Source organism: Geotrypetes seraphini, chromosome 2 (assembly GCF_902459505.1).
Source record: "Geotrypetes seraphini chromosome 2, aGeoSer1.1, whole genome shotgun sequence".
Taxonomy (NCBI): domain Eukaryota; kingdom Metazoa; phylum Chordata; class Amphibia; order Gymnophiona; family Dermophiidae; genus Geotrypetes; species Geotrypetes seraphini.
The window spans coordinates 1970453-1989857 of NC_047085.1; the positions used below are offsets into that span (position 1 = coordinate 1970453).

The 19405-nt window shown below is 40.9% G+C and overlaps 1 protein-coding gene across 5 annotated transcripts in view; it reads right to left on the reverse strand.

Annotated features, from left to right (window-relative positions):
- Nucleotides 1-19405, reverse strand: part of ADCK5 (aarF domain containing kinase 5) — a 217052-nt gene that overhangs the window by 13597 nt on the left and 184050 nt on the right. For 3 of the 5 annotated variants that reach the window (XM_033934864.1, XM_033934863.1, XM_033934860.1), the window contains 2 exons: nt 13328-13580; nt 6063-6170 (listed from right to left, as the gene is read on the reverse strand). In XM_033934864.1, coding sequence (XP_033790755.1) covers nt 6063-6170; nt 13328-13580 — 361 coding nt within the window. Of the gene's footprint in view, nt 1-6058; nt 6171-13327; nt 13581-19405 lie in introns of those variants that run through there. The other 2 variants (XM_033934861.1, XM_033934862.1) reach the window with 2 other exon arrangements.

Sequence of the window (19405 nt, forward strand, 5' to 3'; positions counted from 1 at the left end):
CCAAAATAGGCGTTCATGGGGTACCTTGTCAAAGGGTTTTTGGAAATCTAAATATACAATGTCTATGGGGTCCCCTTTGTCCATCCGTTTGTTAATTCCTTCGAAGAAGTGCATTAAGTTCGTTAGGCACGATCTCCCCTTGCAGAAGTCATGTTGGCTTGTGATTAGAAGTTTATTTCTTTCAAAATGCTTATCAATGCTGTCTTTTATCAGCGCTTCTGCCACAAACCAGTCCATTAAGTGCTGTGCGAATTTGTGCTTGTAACCACTCTGCATGATCTCCAGCACTCAACGGTCTGACAAGATCTGCGCCCAGGCTTTCGCATACTCCAAGAGCCGCCCCCCCCCCCCCCTATCTTCAGGGGAACGGTTCTGGACCTGGCATCATTGCATTTTTTGTGAGGTTGGAGTGGCAGGAGAACTGGGACCTGAGAATCTCTGTCTGGATCCCTGGAAAGATCTCTGGGAGGAGGCTTAACCTGAGCACTGTCAAAAGCGCCCGGAGGCTAGATATGCTCATGGTCTGCTGTTAGGAAGAGATTTCAGCTAACGATCTGCCTCGCTGGTCATTAGATTGTCCAGTCCCTTTCCGAACATTTGTTCCTTGAAAGGAAGTCTTCCTGATCCAGAGTATTCTGTGGGCCAAGATTGAATAAGCTGAAACTTTGCTTATGACTCTGGTGATGGCATAGAGAGCATCGGTTAACTAGTCCACTCCAGCTAATAGGAGCTAAGGCAAAGGCTCGCCCACGGACAGCTCAAGTCCCCACAACCTAGTGTCAAAAAGGAAGCTAGCGCTTTGAATTGTCTTTTAAGAATTATATCCACTCTGCGATCCTGCATATCCTTTAATACCACGCCTCCCTCACTTGGTAGGGACATGTGTTTGGTTACCTGCGCTACCAAAGAATCTATCTTGAGCTGAGAGAACAGCTGCTGACACTCCTGTGCCAATGGATACAACCGAGCCATTGTCTTGGCTACTTTAAGGGACCCTTCAGGAACATCCCAATTCTTCATGACTAATACAATGATGTCAGGAGGATGCCAGGGAAATTAGGAAGTCTGGACTAGAGAGTTGCACGGGAACAGAAATCCCACCCATCCCTGCCCGTCCCCGCCAGGATCCTCTCCGTCCCCGCCCGTCCCCTCCAGGATCCTCTCCGTCCCCGCCAGGATCCTCTCCGTCCCCACCCATCCCCGCAAGGAATTACCTCCATCCCCGCCCGTCCCCATAAAAAGCAGCAATTACTCCTGACAGGTTCATCAATTCCACAGGTTCTTTTGTGTTTGCACTGCTGTTTTCCTTGTGGAATCTCGTTGGTGGAACCCTTTTTTTTGTTTTCTGTACAGGTAATTAACTTATAAACCGCCTCTTTTACTAAGGCTGACGTGTCCATTATATGGACGAACCCTGCTTTCAAAGCCTTCCATCCCTGTGGGAGTCCCGTGGGTTAGGGGGGATTCCCGTGGGAACCGCGGGATTCCCGCGATCCCCGTTCCCGTGCAGACCTCTAGTCTGGACTCTCACTCTGCTCATTATGAAGCAGGTGGGCCTGCTGGGAGTTCAAGTTTAATTCCCCTAAAGAGTTCACAATAAGCACAAATGGCCGGTGGACCGTGGGGTCATCCCCTTGATTGAGGGCCACCATTGTATCTTGTGCACTCGCACCGGCCTGTGATCCTGCATCTCTCGACAACGAGGGCTCGCTCTGTGACAGTAAAGGCATACAAATAGACACCTCATCATCTGAGTCTCCCTTGGCAAGGCCCATTAGATCCTGGCCAGGCTCTGACATTGAGGCAGATGTGCCCAGGGAGCCCAAGCCCCCTTGCGTGTCTCCTAGTGCGCTGCCAGATTTCCCCTGGGGTTCTCATCCATCCAGATAAACTTGCCATATCAGACTGACAAATTCTGGAGAAAATGCTGTATTAGGCAGCGCAGAGTCTCCTTTAGATGACTCCAGCTTTTTCCTCTTGGGTTCCACAGCCTCCACGCTCCTGCACTTAGCATGACCGCCATTCCGGGGTTCTGGAAGGGATTTACTTCCAATTGATAGACACCCCCAACTATTCTCCAGCCCTAGAACGCAAAGGAAGGCTAAGCCTGCTGCTCCCACTCCCCCCCCCCTTCATGTGCTGCATAGCACAGGGATGCTCTTCAGGCGCCTATCTGTTGCAAATCTGGCATGAACCGAGGGTAAAGGAGCCAGAGGACTCCATCCCACCCAGTTTTGAGGCAAAACAAGAAGATTTGAAGGTTCTGGAAAACTTTGGGAAAAAATTGGGAAATCCAAGATGGCCACTACAGCAGCATTTGGCACCAAAAAACAGTTCCAAAATGCTTTAACTTAAAAAAAAAAAAAAAAGAGTGATTTTGGAGGTGGGGAAACCTGAAAAATAAAAAAAAGATTTTAAAGACATCTCTCCCTCCCCTCAAATGGACCACTCCTCCAAAGCTGAATCTTCGAGCTGCCATTCGGACTGGTGTCTGACTGAGCCAAGGACATGGACATGAAAGGGGACATGAAAGGGGGGAGGCAAAACACACCCAGCACCCTGCAGAGTCCTGTTGAGCCTCCTACAGATGTCTCATAGCCTGTTCTCAAGCCCCTGTGACACAGTAGTTGAGCAATGGTACAAGGAGAACAGACCCAAAAAGTTTCAGCAGACTGGCCAATAGGTACCACAGAGAGACTGGCCTGTCAGCTGCAGACTTCAGTTTACTTCTCCACATAGGCAGAGCTGAACCCTCGACGAGGGGAGCTCTGAGCACTGAAAGCCTTTGAAAATTAACCAAAAAAAACCCCTGAAAAAGACTGAAAAAAATAAAGAAGTATACAGAGCATATCAGAAAGACTCCTTCCAGCTTGCGTACAGAAGGAAGAACTGAAGGGGACAGCCAGCAGAGCCCTCTTCCAGGTTATCTTGACCTGGATTGGCCATTACATTCTGACTTATATTCTGCCAAAGCCTTTATGAGTTCATGGCAGATTACACAATACTTCAGTTACTGGAAACAAACCCAGTTAAACATAATGCAGTATAAAACATGAACAATAAAGGATAATTTCAAGATAAGAATGTTTTGAACAGAAATAAATGTCTTTAAAAATGTTCCAAAAAACAGTACACTGACCTACAGATCTAACTAAAATCCAAATTAAAGGAGCCTGATAAAAAAAATGCCTTCCAATGAACAAATAGTCTAATCGTCTTTGGAGAGGGAAATTGAAGATAAAATTGTTTCCATACAGCACATTGGGAAGAATAACCTGAATCACAGTTATCGGATGCTAGGTCCACCTTGGGGGTTAGCGCCCAAGAAAAGTATCTGGGTATCATTGCAGACAACAAATTAAAACAAATAAGCCAATGGCTTAAGGATAATATGTTGGCACTGAACGCAACCAAATCTTCCGTAATGTTTTTCCCATAGAAAAATGATCTTAAATTTTCATCACAGATTCTCTTCAAAAAGTAACCATAACAAAAATATTGGGAGTAACACTAGATCAGGAACTTACCTATCATGACCAGATTAGTTCAGTGGTTAAAAATTGCTTTTATAAATTACGTTTCATTAGATCCTTATCAAAAGTCTTAAAGCCCGAGGCCCTTAACATACTAATACATTCATGAATCATTTCAAGGCTGGATTATTGTAACTCTTTATATCAGGGCATAACACAAAAAGAAATAAGAAGGTTACAGATAATACAAAACACAGCAATAAAAATGATCACTAACTCCAAAAAATACGATCATGTTACACCACTTCTACAAGCAGCTCATTGGCTACCAATCACACATAGAATAACCTTTAAAATTTTATTATTAACTTTCAAAATTCAGCAAACTCATGCTCCGTCTTTTTTACATCATTTTTTAATACCGTATTCTCCATCCAGGGCATTAAGATCAACACAACAACAGCTATTGACTATTCCTTCATTAAAAATAATAGGAAGCAGAAGATCTACCATTTTCTCAGTTATAGCACCTCAGCTTTGGAACAATTTACCAGTTTATATTCGTAATGAATCTTCTTTAGAAAAATTCAAGCATTCCTTAAAAAGTTTTTTATTCAATGATGCTTTTGAAAACAGACAACAAATCACCAAACTTCTTAGATCTAAATTAGACTTCTGTATAGATTATAAATTCATCTTTTTCTTTTTTCCTTTTTGTGTTACCAACCAAATGTGCTCCCCGCTAAATGTTTTCTTTCTCTCTTTAAAGATTGTAGTTCATCCCCTTCACCTTCCGTACCAGTTATGTATTAGAATGGATAGAATTTGAATGTAATTGTGTAAAAGAGTTTTGTTCTCCCCCCATTTTTAAAATGTTATACGCTTTGAAGCTTTTGATATTACGTACATAACAAAAATTTAATAAACTTGAAACAATACGATGAAACCTTCTGCCCAATGTGTGGCGGTGGCCAAAAAAGCAAACAGGATGCTGGGAATTATTAAAAAAGGGATGGTTAACAAGACTAAGAATGTTATAATGCCCCTGTATCGCTCCATGGTGCGACCTCATCTGGAGTATTGCATTCAATTCTGGTCTCCTTATCTCAAGAAAGATATAGTGGCGCTAGAAAAGGTTCAAAGAAGATGATAAAGGGGATGGAACTCCTCTTGTATGAGGAAAGACTAAAATGGTTAGGGCTCTTCAGCTTGGAAAAGAGACGGCTGAGGCGAAATATGATTGAAGTCTACAAAATCTTCAGTGGAGTAGAACAGGTACAAGTGGATCGATTTTTCACTCTGTCAAAAATGACAAAGACTAGGGAACACTCAAAGAAGTTACAGGGAAATACTTTTAAAACCAATAGGAGGAAAATTTTTTTTCACTCAGAGAATAGTTAAGCTCTGGAACGCATTGCCAGAGGATGTGGTAAGAGCGGATAACGTAGCTGGTTTTAAGAAAGGTTTGGACAAGTTCCTGGAGGAAAAGTCCATAGTCTGTTATTGAGAAAGACAGGAGGGAAGTCACTGCTTGCCCTGTATCAGTAGCATGGAATATTGCTACACCTTGGGCTTTGGCCAGGTACTAATGACCTGGATTGGCCACCATGAGAACAGGCTTCTGGGCTTGATGGACCTTTAGTCTGTCCCACTACAGCAATGCTCACGTCTTATGTACTTATGAAAGTTTCTTTGAATACATTTCAGTTGGCTTCAAAGAAGGGGAAAATGTGTGGGCCAAGAATTGCTCATTGTTCCCAGGAATGGCCTAAGCAGGGTTTCCTTTTCAAAGTTTGCTTACAGGTCTGCAAGCACCACTGGCTATTGAAAAATGTCCCCCCCAAAATAGAACGGAAGCCCCCTCCTGTCTGAAGCACAATCTCCCAAATGGAGTTATTGGAGTGCCACAGGGATCTGGCTCTATTTAACATCTTTATGAGCGATATTGTGGAAGGACTGTCTGGCAAAGTTTGTGTTTTTGTGGATGATACTAAGCTCTGTAATAAGGTAGACACCCGGAGGGTGTGATGAAGCTTGAATAATGGTCTGGTAATTAGCAACTAAAAAGTAATGCTAAAAAATGCAAGGTCATGCACAAATCTAGGAGAACAGTATAGTATAGGAAGCGAAGTGTATTGGCCACCGTGAGAACAGGTAGTCCCTTCTGTATAATGGAGTGCTGCCTAATCAACCTGATAGGAACATAAGAACATAAGAACATAAGCAATGCCTCTGCTGGGTCAGACCTGAGGTCCATCATGCCCAGCAGTCCGCACACGCGGCGGCCCAACAGGTCCAGGACCTGTGCAGTAATCCTCTATTTATACCCCTCTATCCCCTTTTCCAGCAGGAAATTGTCCAATCCTTTCTTAAACCCCTGTACTGTACTCTGCCCTATTACTCCCTCTGGAAGCGCATTCCAGGTGTCCACCACTCGTTGGGTAAAGAAGAACTTCCTAGCATTCGTTTTAAATCTGTCCCCTTTCAACTTTTCCAAGTGTCCTCTTGTTCTTTTGTTCTTTTTGGACCACTAATGGTGTAAATACACAGAAATGAGTCCTGTTTTGGGTGTATCCATCTCCAGCTTACCGCAGTGCAATCTCAAACTTGAAGCTCTCCCAGCACACCGTCATCAGGCGATAGATGCTAAAGGCAGAGGATTTCTGACTAACAATCCTGCTCCAGCCTCTCACCGCACTGCCAATAAAAACCAACAGCTTAGAAAGTTTAGTCACAAGGAAACATGTCATTCCCCAACTCACACCCTGCACCCAATCACAGAAATATTTCCCAACAAAAAGGTTATATTAGTAAATTTCAGAAAGTCTGGGGACCATTAACAGATTTTTGTAATGAATGATTAACTTTTCCCATGATAAGATATTTGTTTAGGGGGAAAAGGGTGGGTTTTACTTGTTGTTATTATATAATACATGAGTATTTGAATAGTTTTCACAGTAAGGATAATTTTATGTATTACTGAATAGGGAGGGAGGGGTGGGGGATTATTATATTCAATTAGAATGATTTAAATTTCAGATTTCTTACATAATATTTAAAATATTATAGAATATTAATTTGTAATGAAATGTTAAACTTTATGCTTATATGAGAGTTAATCAAGTGTGTATCTTTAAGTTCATATGAGTTTAATTGCTACACCTCCTACAAAAACTAAATTTAATACACTACATTTACGCAGACGACATATCCATTCTAATCCCCTTAAATGACATCTCAAAAGAAATTGTAGACAAGCTCTCAAACGTAATGACCGAAATCGATAAATGGACCATTAATTTCAAACTAAAACTAAACGCAGAAAAAACAAAAGTCTTTCTGGCTAGCCCTAATGACAAAATTACAAGAACATCGATAAAAATAAACAATCACGAGTACCCAATTTCCAAAAACATAAAAATACTCGGTATCACTCTAGACACACACCTAACTATGACTGACCACACAAACGCACTAGTGAAAAAATGTTTCTACACGCTATGGAAACTAAGGACCATAAAAAAATACTTTGACCCAACATCATTCAGGTTGTTGGTACAGGCACTGATCTTATCCATCCTTGACTACTGCAACATCATCTACCTGGGCATCCCACAAAAAACAATAAAAAAACTGAGATTATTACAAAACACCGCCGTTCGACTAATCTTCGGACTAAGAAAAAACGACCACATCAGCCCCTACTATAAAAAGTTGCATTGGCTTCCAATTGAAGCGCGAATACTATTCAAATTTGCCTGCACCTGTTTCAGACAAGCCTGGGGACTAGCACCTTCATACCTACAAACTCACTTCATCCTTCACAACCCCACACGAGCGACCAGAAACAAAAACATCTTTGCATACCCAAAGATTACTGGCTGCAGATACAAATCATTCCTGGATAGAACCTTTAAGTTCCAAGCGAACAGACAGCAAGTTTGGCTGAAAAACTACATAAACAAACCCAATCTGTCTTACAGTGCATTCCGCAAATCGATCAAAACCGCCCTATTCGCAAAATTCACTGACTAAAATTGTCCCCTGCCTCTCTAGGACTCCCCTCCCTGAAAACGCCTTTCTTTCTCTCCCTCAAGAAGCTCCTCATGTACTCATATATTCGCTGTTCCTAGAACTCCAATTCAAATGGAAGTTCTAAAAAAAAAAAAAATACTCAGATATTCTTTACCCTCTGAACACCAATCTGTACGTAACTACATACACTTTCTGCCCTACGTAACTTTCCCTTCTACACTATCGTATTATATTTAGACTCATTGTATGGTATTGTATTAAGACTTATCAAGACTTAAGTATTGTATTGTATTTAGATCTATTATATTGTATTGTATCTAGACTTGTTGCATTACATTGTACTGTATTGTACATAGACTCATTGTACTGTATTATATGTTGACCTATTGTACTGTATTGAGACCTCTTGTTATTCGCTGAATGTCCAGCCTTCTTGCAATGTAAACCGCCTAGAAGTCACCTGACTATGGCGGTATAGAAAAATAAAGTTATTATTATTATTATTATTATTATTATAGTAACATAAAAAAATGACTAAAGAATTAAAAAAAAAAAAAAAAAAAAAAAAGAAATATTTCCCAACTTTGCAGCATTCAATCATAGGGATGAAATTCCCAGTTTTTAGGTATACGAACGCTTGTTTTGCAACCAGTCATGTCCTTACTTTACTGTGAACTTCTTTTGTAACCCATTCTGAGATTCCGGGAGGATGGGATAGAAATCGAAATCAATAAATAGGTAATCTTTTAGGTATTAGACCGCTCTTAATTTTGAAAAGATTACGTCAATTACTTTCAGCTAAGCCTGGCTTTCATTGCATTTACACCTTGCATGAATAATTGTGTGTGAGCTTATTGAACTGCTTCTAATGTAGTATGTGATTGACTGAAACTAATAGACACACTGTCAATTTGAAGATTGTTTGGGGCAGCAAGATTTCAACTACCCCAACATTGACTGGATAAATGTTACATCAGGGAGAGCTAGGGAGGTAAATTTCTAGATATAAATGACTGCTTCTTGGGAGCAACTGGTCCACGAACCAACAAGAGGGGGAGCTATTTTAGATTTGGTTCTTATTGGAATGCAGGACATAGTATGTGAGGTAACTGTGTTGAGTCCACTGGGAAACAGTAATCATAACATGATCAAATTTGAGCTGATAAATGGAGTGACGTTGCTAAAGAAATCTACTTTCTGGTGGGCAAATCTATGTTTAGTGTATAAATATGAAAAAAAGAATGCTGATTTGTCAGGGAACACAAAAATATTGGCGTCTTTTGTAGAATTGTTGAAGTTTTATTTTTGCTGATATAGTACTTGCACATCCAGGGGTGGGAGGGTGGGTATATCTTTATATGATTCCTTGTTCTTTTCTTTGATGGTTGGGAGGGGAGGGTAGTATTTCTGGGTATTGATGTAATGACGCTGAGTTAGAGAGTTGCGCGGGGACAGAAATCCCACCCGTCCTTGCCAAAATCTCACCCCTCCCAGTGAGGAATTCCTCCGTCCCCACCCGTCCCCGCGAGGAATCCCCTCCGTCCCCGCCCGTCCCTATAAACTTCAGAAATAGTTATTTCATTTAATTATGCTACTGAATTAAAGACTCTGGTAGAGACCCATTTACAAATAAGCAAAAAAACTTTATTAATTTGGAAATATTAATTGGGAAGAATACATACTTTGTAAACGGGTTTCTACTAGAGCCTCTAATGTAAATATAAAATATAAATACTCAGCTGATGAGAACACCCAAACTGTCAGCTGAGGACTTCCTTTGCAGTTGGCCGGGGTCCCTTTTGCCAAGCTTGGCAGGCAGCAGTAGCGTCCCTGAGTCACAGATGCTGGCACCTCAGTGGCTCATGGATGTTGTCAGCGACTGCTGTGCTTGGTGGAGGGCAGTTCTGGCCATCTCTAGAGGAAGTCCTCTGCTGGCAGTGCCTGGGGATCCCCACCAGTCACAGCAAGGGTCAGCAAGTACTTCAACACTGTAGAAATAAAACCAGAAATGCATTTCCTTTTCTTTTGAACACAATACAAAGACATCTGCTATATACATTTCCCAAAGCTAACATATTTTAGTCAATAAATTCCATTTTTTACCTTTGTTGTCTGGAGACTTATTTTTCCATAAAGTTGGTCCCAGTTTCTTTTTTCCGCTTTCCCATCTTCTGTAAATTCTTCTGTTGCTGTCCATTGGTTCCTCCTACCATGGTCTAGCATTTACCCTTTCTCATCTTTCACCCCTGCCCACCAGTCCCATGCCCAACATTTCTCCTTCTATCACCCCTCTCCAGCACCATGCCACATCTCTCCCTCCATTCCCTTCACCACTATGTCCAACATTCCTCGCTCTTACATCCATTTCAATCTGTCCCACTGTTCCCTTTCCACCACAATATTTCTCCCTCTCATCTGTACCTCACTCCCTCCCTATGACCAAAAATTCTCCTTTCTTCCATTCCCTGTGTACACAACCATCTCTTTCCCTCCTTGGTGGGAGAGCCGACAAGAGGAAACGTCATCTTGGACTTGGTCCTAAACGGCATTACGGGGCCAGCAAAGGAAGTAGAAGTCACGGTCCCGCTGGGGACAAGCGATCACAACATGATCAACTTCAGACTCGATGTCAGGAAGGGGAAAAGTACCAAAACCTCAACCACAACTTTAAACTTCAAAAGGAGAAGATATGATAGCATGAGAGCCATGGTGAAACAACGGATCAAGAAAAAAATGGGCAAAGTCAAAACGGTAGAACAGGCATGGTCCCTTCTGAAAAATACTATCACGGAAGCACAAAGCCTCTACATTCCGAGGATATCCAAAGCAAAGAAAACCAAAGGCAAAAGAGAGCCGGCGTGGCTTACTAAAGAGGTGAAGGAAGCCATAAAAGAAAAGAAGGACTCCTTCAAAGCATGGAAACGCACAAAAACAATCGAAACTTGGAACAAACACAAGGGTGATCAGAAGAAGTGTCACAGGGCGGTGAGGGATGCCAAAAAGGACTATGAGGAGAAAATAGCGCAGGAGGCCAAAAACTTCAAGCCCTTCTTCAAGTACGTGAAAGGGAGAAAACCCGCAAATGAGGCGGTGGGACCGCTGGACGACCAGGGAAGGAAAGGGTACATCAAGGAAGACAAACAAATCGCAGACAGACTAAATTCATTCTTTGCGTCTGTCTTTACAAAGGAAGACACTGCAACAATTCCAGAAGCAGTGAAAGTGTTCAAAGGAGTAACAGAGGACAGCCTTACCAAAGTAGACGTGGACTTGGACCAGATATACCGCCAGATCGACAAACTCAAAAGCGACAAATCCCCTGGACCGGATCCCCTGGACCCGCGGGTCCCCCAGGATTCCCTGTCGTCCCCGTGCAGCTCTCTACTCTGAATGTTTATAAGTGTTTAATTATTTATGGTCAGACATGTATGTTATGTTGCACTTTTGTAAGATATGAAAATTCAATAAAGATTTGGAAAAAAATAGAAATCTACTGTAGCAGCAAGGGTGACTATAATAAAATGAGGAAAATGGTTAGAAGCTAAAATGGTCTGTGGCAAAGGTCAGAAGTGTAAACCAGGCGTGGATGTTGTTCAAAATACCATCATGGAAGCCCAGACCAGATGTATTCCACTTATTAAAAAAGGTGGTTAAAATGTGAAGTGAAAGAGGCTATTACAGCCAAGAAAACATCCTTTAAAGAATGGAAAAAAGATCCCAATGAAGAAAATAAGAGACATAAGCACTGGCAAGTTAGATGCAAAACATTGATAAAGAAAACTAACAAGAATATGAAGAACAACTTGCCAAAGAGACAAAAACTCATAGTAACAATTTTTTTAGGTACATCAAAAGCAGAAAATCTGTGAGGGAATCTGTGGGACCGTTGGATGATCAGGGAGTAAAAGGTGCACTCAAGGAGGATAAGGCCATAGAGGCTGAATTAATTTTTTGCTTCGGTTTTTATGGAAAAATATGTAAGAAATTTTCCAGAACCAGAAATGGTTTTCAAGGGTGATGAGGAGGAAGAATTGAAATAAATCTGGGAGATTCCGTAATGTTTGTATTGTTTAAAATCAATAAAATACAACCAGATGATACACATCACAGGGTACTGAAAGAATTCAAACATTAAATTGCTGATCTGATGTTGATCTGTAACCTATTGCTAAAATCATTTGTAGTACCTGAAGATTGCAGAGTGGCCAATGTTATACTGATTTTTAAAAAGGGCTCCAGGGGAGATACAGGAAATTAGAGACCAATAAGCCTGCGCAAAATAGTAGAAACAATTATAAAAAATAAAATTGTGGAACATGTAGACAAGCATGATTTAATGAGACTGAGTCAGCATGGGTTCAGCCGAGGGAGATCTTGCCTCACAAATCTGCTTCACTTCTTTGAAGGTGTGAATAAACATATGGATAAAGGTGAGCCGGTTGAGGTAGTTTATCTAGATTTTCAGAAAGCTTATCATAAGGTTCTTCACGAGAGGCTCCTGAAAAAATTAAAGTGTTATAGGATAGGTGGCAAAGTTCAGTTGTAGATTAGGAATTGGTTATCAGATAGAAAACTGAGGGTAGGGTTAAATGGTCATTTTTCTCAATGGAGGAGAGTAAACAGTGGAGTGCCGCAGGGGTCTGTACTGGGACCGGTGCTATTTAACTTATTTATAAATGATCTGGAAATTGGAACGATGAGTGAGGTGATTAAGAACATAAGCAATGCCTCTGCTGGGTCAGACCTGAGGTCCATCATGCCCAGAAGTCCGCTCACGCGGCGGCCCAACAGGTCCAGGACCTGTGCAGTAATCCTCTATTTATACCCTTCTATCCCCTTTTCCAGCAGGAAATTGTCCAATCCTTTCTTAAACCCCAGTACTGTTTAAAGTTGTTAAAACGCATGCGGATTGTGAAAAATTTCAGGCAGACCTTAGGAAATTGGAAGACTGGGCGTCCAAGTGGCAGATGAAATTTAATGTGGACAAATGCAAAGTGATGCACATTGGGAAGAATAACCTGAATCACACTTACCGGATGCTAGGGTCCACCTTGCTCGATACCAGTGCTGATGCAGATCCAAAAGGTTTATTGCACTGGATTTAGTGGGCTTCAAGTGATCCAGGACCCAACACTGAGTGCACCAATTATGAGGATCAGAACCTAAAATGGTCCTGTTACATTAAGTACATTTCTTAAACCTGCTTGGCACCCTCTTTGACATAGAGGGAAAAACGGCAGATATGATGTCAAAATGGCCCGAAAAGCTTGAGTAGCAGATATACCAAAAATAGTTGAAGCTCCCTGGGGAAATAAAAGCATCAAGGACCCCACAGGCCTGAAAACTGCAAATTAGAAAAATTTAACTAAACTTAGACACAAAATTTAACCATAAAATAGAGAATAACGAAGAAAATAAGGTAAAAATAAAAACTGGAAGGCACCAAAAGGCAAAAAACATTTGACAAGCTGAGGAGAGCGTGAAAAGATAACCTCTCTGCTCTGCAGAAAATGATTGACTGCATTGGCGGGAAGGCACCCACATATGTATAGTGGGGGCACTGCCTCTGAGTTTTAAAGTGACAATGCACTATGGCAGTGTCCACACTATGCCAACTCACTTGTGAGAATATTATGCCTTCTTACCAGAAGAGAATTTACCACCTCATCAATACCTAGCCTTGAAAACCCAATTACAAAATAATTTATTGTCCTACTAAAAGGCAGTAGACAATCACAAATAGATGACTTCCTCACTAACACACTGCATCCAATCCTAGCTAGAGTTGCTCTCAGCACGATGGTGTCCCAATAGCTCACCTCTTGGCCATGAGGAAATATCTGTCCACAGGAGCCCCAAGCGCAATGTTGATACTTCGTACGGTGTTGATATTACGGAAGATGAGAAGCATGGGGCGTGGCAGATCCTTCAGAACCTGCATGATCTGATTGAAGTGGTCTTTGGCCATGTCCTGCATGTATGTCGTCTCCTCTCGCGTTAGGATGTTGGAGAGCTGGAGGGTCCCCATCCTGATTGGCCGTTGCATTAGAATCTCGCAGAAGAGAAAGTAATCTAAAAGGAAAGAGCCACAGTTACCTTTGCATCAAACCATGCAAAAGGATTTCGGCATATAACTGGCTCTAGCCCTCTATCATTTGTTAATGTTGTTACTTCTGCATTGAACCTTAAGGATTAGAGTCACAGATACATGCAAAATCTCTACACAGAGGTTCTTTTTTAACAGGGAATTTGATAATAATTTGGGGCTCAAAACAATTATATCAAGTGGGAGATGCTATGGCCTTGTCTACCCTGATCAATGGTCTGAAACAGATTATTGTATTTAATTAATGTGTTTTAGATGGCTTTTTCGAAACTTGTAATTGTTATTGAGAATATTTCAAACAAAATCCATGCATAATATACCAAATGTATTCATGGCATTCTCATCTACTACCCTTCCCTACTCAGTTAAGAATCATCATCAAAATATTTTTGTAATAATTCCCATGCTAAACCCAATTTGTCATCTTGGTTCTGAGATAGAGAAATGGACAATTAATTTTAAATTGAAACTTAATATAGAAAAGACAAAAATCTTTCTGGCCAGCCCAAAAGACAAAATAACTAAACCATCACTTTGTTTAAATGGTCATGACTACCCAATCTCAAAATCTATAAAAATATTGGGAGTCATACTACATTCCCAACTATCTATGGTAGAACATACAAATTCAGTGATAAAAAAGTGCTTTTTTGCACTATGGAAATTAAAGACCATCAAAAAAAACTTTGACCCTCTATCATTTAGATTATTAGTGCAAGCACTAGTATTATCAAGTTTCAAGTTTATTTAAAAATTTGATTTGATCGCAAAATCATAATCCAATGCGATTTACAAATAACAATAAAATCAGGGTAAAGGAAAAAAAAACAAACCACATTGATAAAACCAGACAATGACTACAACTTTTGACAAAACAAGACACAAGATGGAAAAAAAAAGGTTTAAATACAATTCCTAAACAAATAAAAAGGGCATAGGTAATGAAACAATAGGAAGGGAAAAGGTACCCACTTAATTTTCACTTAACACTATTAGTCCGCTGTAGAAAATCCTGATTATATAGAATTCGAATGACTCAGTTAAAGGATTACTGTAATATCGTCTATCTGGGAGCCCCCAAAGAAAATCTTGAGAAAATTGAGAATAGTACAGAATAGAAACATAGAATATGACGGCAGAAAAGGGCCAACGGCCCAACAAGCCTGCCCAATCATGATCCTCAAGAAACTATCCTCTATCATACCTCTGTAGCGACCCCACATGTTTGTCCCATCGTCTCTTGAAGTCGAGCGTGCTACTAGCCTCGACTACCTGACATGGAAGACCATTCCATCTATCAATCTCTCGGTAAAGAAGTATTTCCTGGTGTCCCCATGAAATTTTCCTCCCCTAAGTTTTAGCGGATGTCCTCTTGTCACCGTGGGATCCATAAGAGTGAAGATTTCCTCCTCCAATCTCGATGTGGTTATGTACTTGAAAGTTTCTATCATGTCCCCCCTTTCTCTGCGCTCCTCGAGCAAGTATAAGCGCAGACTGCTCAGACGATCTTCATATGAAAGATCTTTAAGTCCTGAGACCATCCTTGTGGCCATTCTCTGAACTGACTCAATTCTCTTCACATCCAAAACTGGACACAGTACTCCAGGTGCGGTCTCACCAAGGATCTGTATAATGGCATTATAACTTTGGGTTTTCGGCTGATAAAGCTTCTTCTGATGCAGCCAAGCATTTGTCTAGCCTTTGTTGAGGCTTTCTCCACTTGATTTGCAGCCTTCATGTCTTCAAGGATGATTACTCCCAAGTCCCTTTCTACTTCAGTTTTTGTTAAGTTTTCTCCATTTAGGGTGTATGTAGTGCAAGGATTCCCGCTGCCAAGATGCATCACCTTACATTTTTTGGCATTAAAGTTTAGTTGCCAAAGTACTGGACTATTGTTCTAGCAAAAGTAGGTCTTGTTTCATAGTGTTTTGCGCGGTTGCGCTGTTAGAATCAGTTGCCCTGCCCACAACGTTGCACAATTTAGCATCGTCGGCAAATAACGCAATTTTGCCTCGAAGTCCTTGAGTCAGATCCCTTACAAAGATATTAAATAGCATTGGGCCCAAGACCGAGCCCTGCGGCACTCCACTGGTCACTTTTGACGGTTTTGAGAGAGTACCGTTTACCATCACCCTTTGAAGTCTGTCGCTAAGCCAGTCTTCTACCCATGCAGTCAGCGTTTCTCCTAGTCCCATCGCGTTTATCTTGTTCAGTAACCTGCGGTGTAGAACACTATCAAAAGCTTTACTAAAGTCCAAGTACATGATGTCAAGGGACTCCCCCCGTCCAGCTTTTTTGTTACCCAGTCAAAGAAGCTTATCAGGTTGGATTGACAAGACCTTCCCTTCATAAAACTATGTTGGTGGGGGTCCCTTAATTTTTCCTCGTCCAGAAACGTGTCTAATCTGTTTTTGATCATTGTCTCCATTAGTTTACACACTACTGAAGTGAGACTTACCAGTCTGTAATTCTCAGCTTCTGACCTGCATCCCTTTTTGTGAAGAGGAATAATTTTCCAGTCCAAGGGAACTCTTCCCTTGCTAAGGGATAAATTGAAAATCTCGGCTAACGGCTCCGCCAGGACATCTCTCAATTCTCGAAGCACTCTGGGGTATAAATTATCCGGACCCAAAGCTTTATTGATCTTTAATTTTGTCAGTTCTTGGTAGACACTGCTCGAGGTAAATTCAAAGTCCTGGAATGGATCCTTCAAGCTCCCCATTGTTTGTTGCTGAGGTCCAGATCCCGGTGCTTCACAAGTGAATACTGAGCAGAAGTAGTTATTTAGCAGTTCTGCTTTGTCTGCATCCGAGTCTGCAAAGTTACCGTCGGGTTTTTTTATGCACCCGATGCTGCTTGTGTTCTTCTTCCTGTCGCTGACGTACTTGAAAAAGGATTTATCTCCCTTTTTAACCTGCCTAGCTATATTTTCTTCCATCCGGAGTTTGGCCTCCCTGACTGACGTTTTAACTTTCCTAGATTTCATCATATAGGTTTCTTTTGCTTCCGGTAGTTGTGACTGTTTGTAGGTCACGAAAGCTTTTTTCTTTTGTTTTACTAGTTCTGAAATCTCCTCGGAGAACCACTGTGGTTTAATTTTTCTGCGTCGCTTGCTCACGGTTTTTATATATATGTTGGTTGCTTCTTGTAGGGTTGATATCAGGGCCAACCATAGTACCTCAACACTGTCTGATGAGTTTTGCATTTGCAGTTTTTTGTGGACATAGTCTCCCATGCTTTGAAAATCGGTTCTTTTAAAGTTAAGGACCTTAGTTGATGTATTTGATCTAGTGGCTCCTTTCTTCAGGTGGAACCACACCATGTTGTGGTCGCTGGAGCCCAAGGTTTCTCCCACCGCCACTTCTGTGACGCCGTCTCCGTTGGTGAGTAACAGGTCCAGGATTGCCTGATCACTGGTGGGTTCTAGTATCAACTGCTTGAGGCTTGCTCCTTGCATGGAGTCAAGTAGCCTCTTGCTGCCGCTGTTTGTAGCAGTAAGTTTGTCCCAGTCCACATCGGGCATATTGAAGTCTCCCACCAGCACTGTGTCCCCATAGTGTGATGTTCTCAATGTCTTTGATTAGTCCATCGTTCACATCATCTCCTTGCCTTGGTGGCCTATATACAACACCAAGATACAGGCATTTATTAGTGCCCCTGGCAAAGTTCACCCAGAGGGATTCCCCTTTATATTTATACTTATGTCTGTGATTTTAGTAACCTTAATGTCTTCCCTGATGTATAGAGCTACTCCTCCTCCTGATTTGCCTTCCCTGTCGCGACGGAGTAAGTTGTATCCTGGTATAACCATGTCCCATCTGTGGGTTGTATAGCTCCCCTGCTGCTAGATTGTATATTAATAATACTTTTTCAGAACGTTTTATTTTGCAAAGGGGGGTTAGACAAGGTTGTCCCTTGTCTCCTTTGCTTTTTGATATTGTTTTGGAACCCTTATTGTTAGCTATTCAACAGGTGAAGGAGATACAGGGCATTCAGCTTTCAGATAGAGAGTAAGTCACTTTGACTATGGCGGTATAGAAAAATAAAGCTATTATTATTATTATTATAAAGTATCGGCATATGCGGATGATATATTGCCTTATTTAAGGAATCCGGAAACAACCATTCCATGTTTGCTTGAATTGATTGAGAAATTTGGAAAATTTTCAGGTTATAAGATAAATTGGAATAAATCAGAAGTTCTTCCACTAAATGTACATTGTACAAAAGGTTTATTTGATCCATTTTCTTTTATTTGGAAGGAAGATGGTTTAAAATACTTAGGAATTTGGATTGCAAAAACAGTGGAAGATACAATGAAAATTAATGAAAAAAGTTTATTACAGAAGGTAACAGAAATGTGTGAGCAATAGAATCCTTTACATTTATCCTGGTGGGGGAGAGTACAAACTGTTAAAATGATGATTTTACCTGTAGTTTGTTACCAAATGGGGATGATACCAATTTTCTTTTTATAAAAAATTGAATAGGGTTCTAACAAAATTTATTTGGCTAGGTAAAATTCCTAGAATTGCTTTAGTGTCTTTGCAAAGACCAATTGTGGAGGGTGGGGTAAATTTTCCAAATTTTTATAGGTATCATCAGGCCTATATTCTGCGTCAAGGTATGTATTGGATCCTCCCAGAGCCCATTGATAATATACCAGATTAGTTTTGGCTTGAATGGATACTTATGTTTCCTTTGCGTCTTGGTCATGTTATTAGTATCCAAATGCCAAGGTTATATAAAGAACATAAAATATTTGTTGATACCTGGAAAACTTTGAGGTATATAAGTAGTCTGACTCATATTCCAATAAATAAATCAACAACTCAAACGATTTGGCTAAACCCCATGATCAAAATTGGCGGTTTTAAAATCATCTGGAAACATTGGATGATGGCAGGAATCCGTACTTTAGAGGATGTAATAACTAATAGCAAACTGCTTGAGTTTTCACAATTGCAACATAAATTTGGTTTAAATAAATCGCAATATTTTAGATGGTTGCAATTGAAGCAGGCCATTCAGGCGGGGTTCCCTGAATGAAAAAATCTTAATAATTATCATAGCCTGAAATTCTTGTGTTTTCAGATGGATTCTATGGGTCACCAGGCCGCAATGTGGTATAAATTAATATCTGGATTTGTAAATAAAAACTAAAACATGGTCTTAGAGACATTTGGAGCATTGAGATTAAACATCAGATTACTGCATCTCAATGACCACGACTTTGGTCTTGGAGGTTAAGATGTACAGTTTCAGCATCTATGAGACAAACATGTTTTTTTCTTTTGCATAGGTCAATAGGTTGTAGAGTTGGGGGTCGAGTGTTAGGAGGTTGTCGAACAGTTTTTTTTTCTTTTGACGTTTTTGGTTGGAGGGTGTGTGAATGGTGCCTGAGTTCTCCTATGTCTGGTTGAGGTGGATTGAATTATTTAGCTGAAGAAATTAATAACCCCCCCCCCAATCCACACACATTAATTCTCTTCCATTTTTGTTCCCATTCTAAAAAACACTGATAAGTTCCAAGAAAAAAATACATTAAAATAAGAAGTGAAAACAAAGGCCCCTACAGATGAGAACATAACATAAGAATAGCCTAACTGGGTCAGACCAGTGGTCCATCATGCCCAGTAGCCCATTCTCATGGTAACCAATCCAGGTCACTAGTACCTGGTCAAAACCCAAATAGTAGCAACATTCCATGCTACCGATCCAGGGCAAGCAGACACTTCCCCCATGTCTTAATAACAGACTATGGACTTTTCCTCCAGGAATTTGTCCAAAC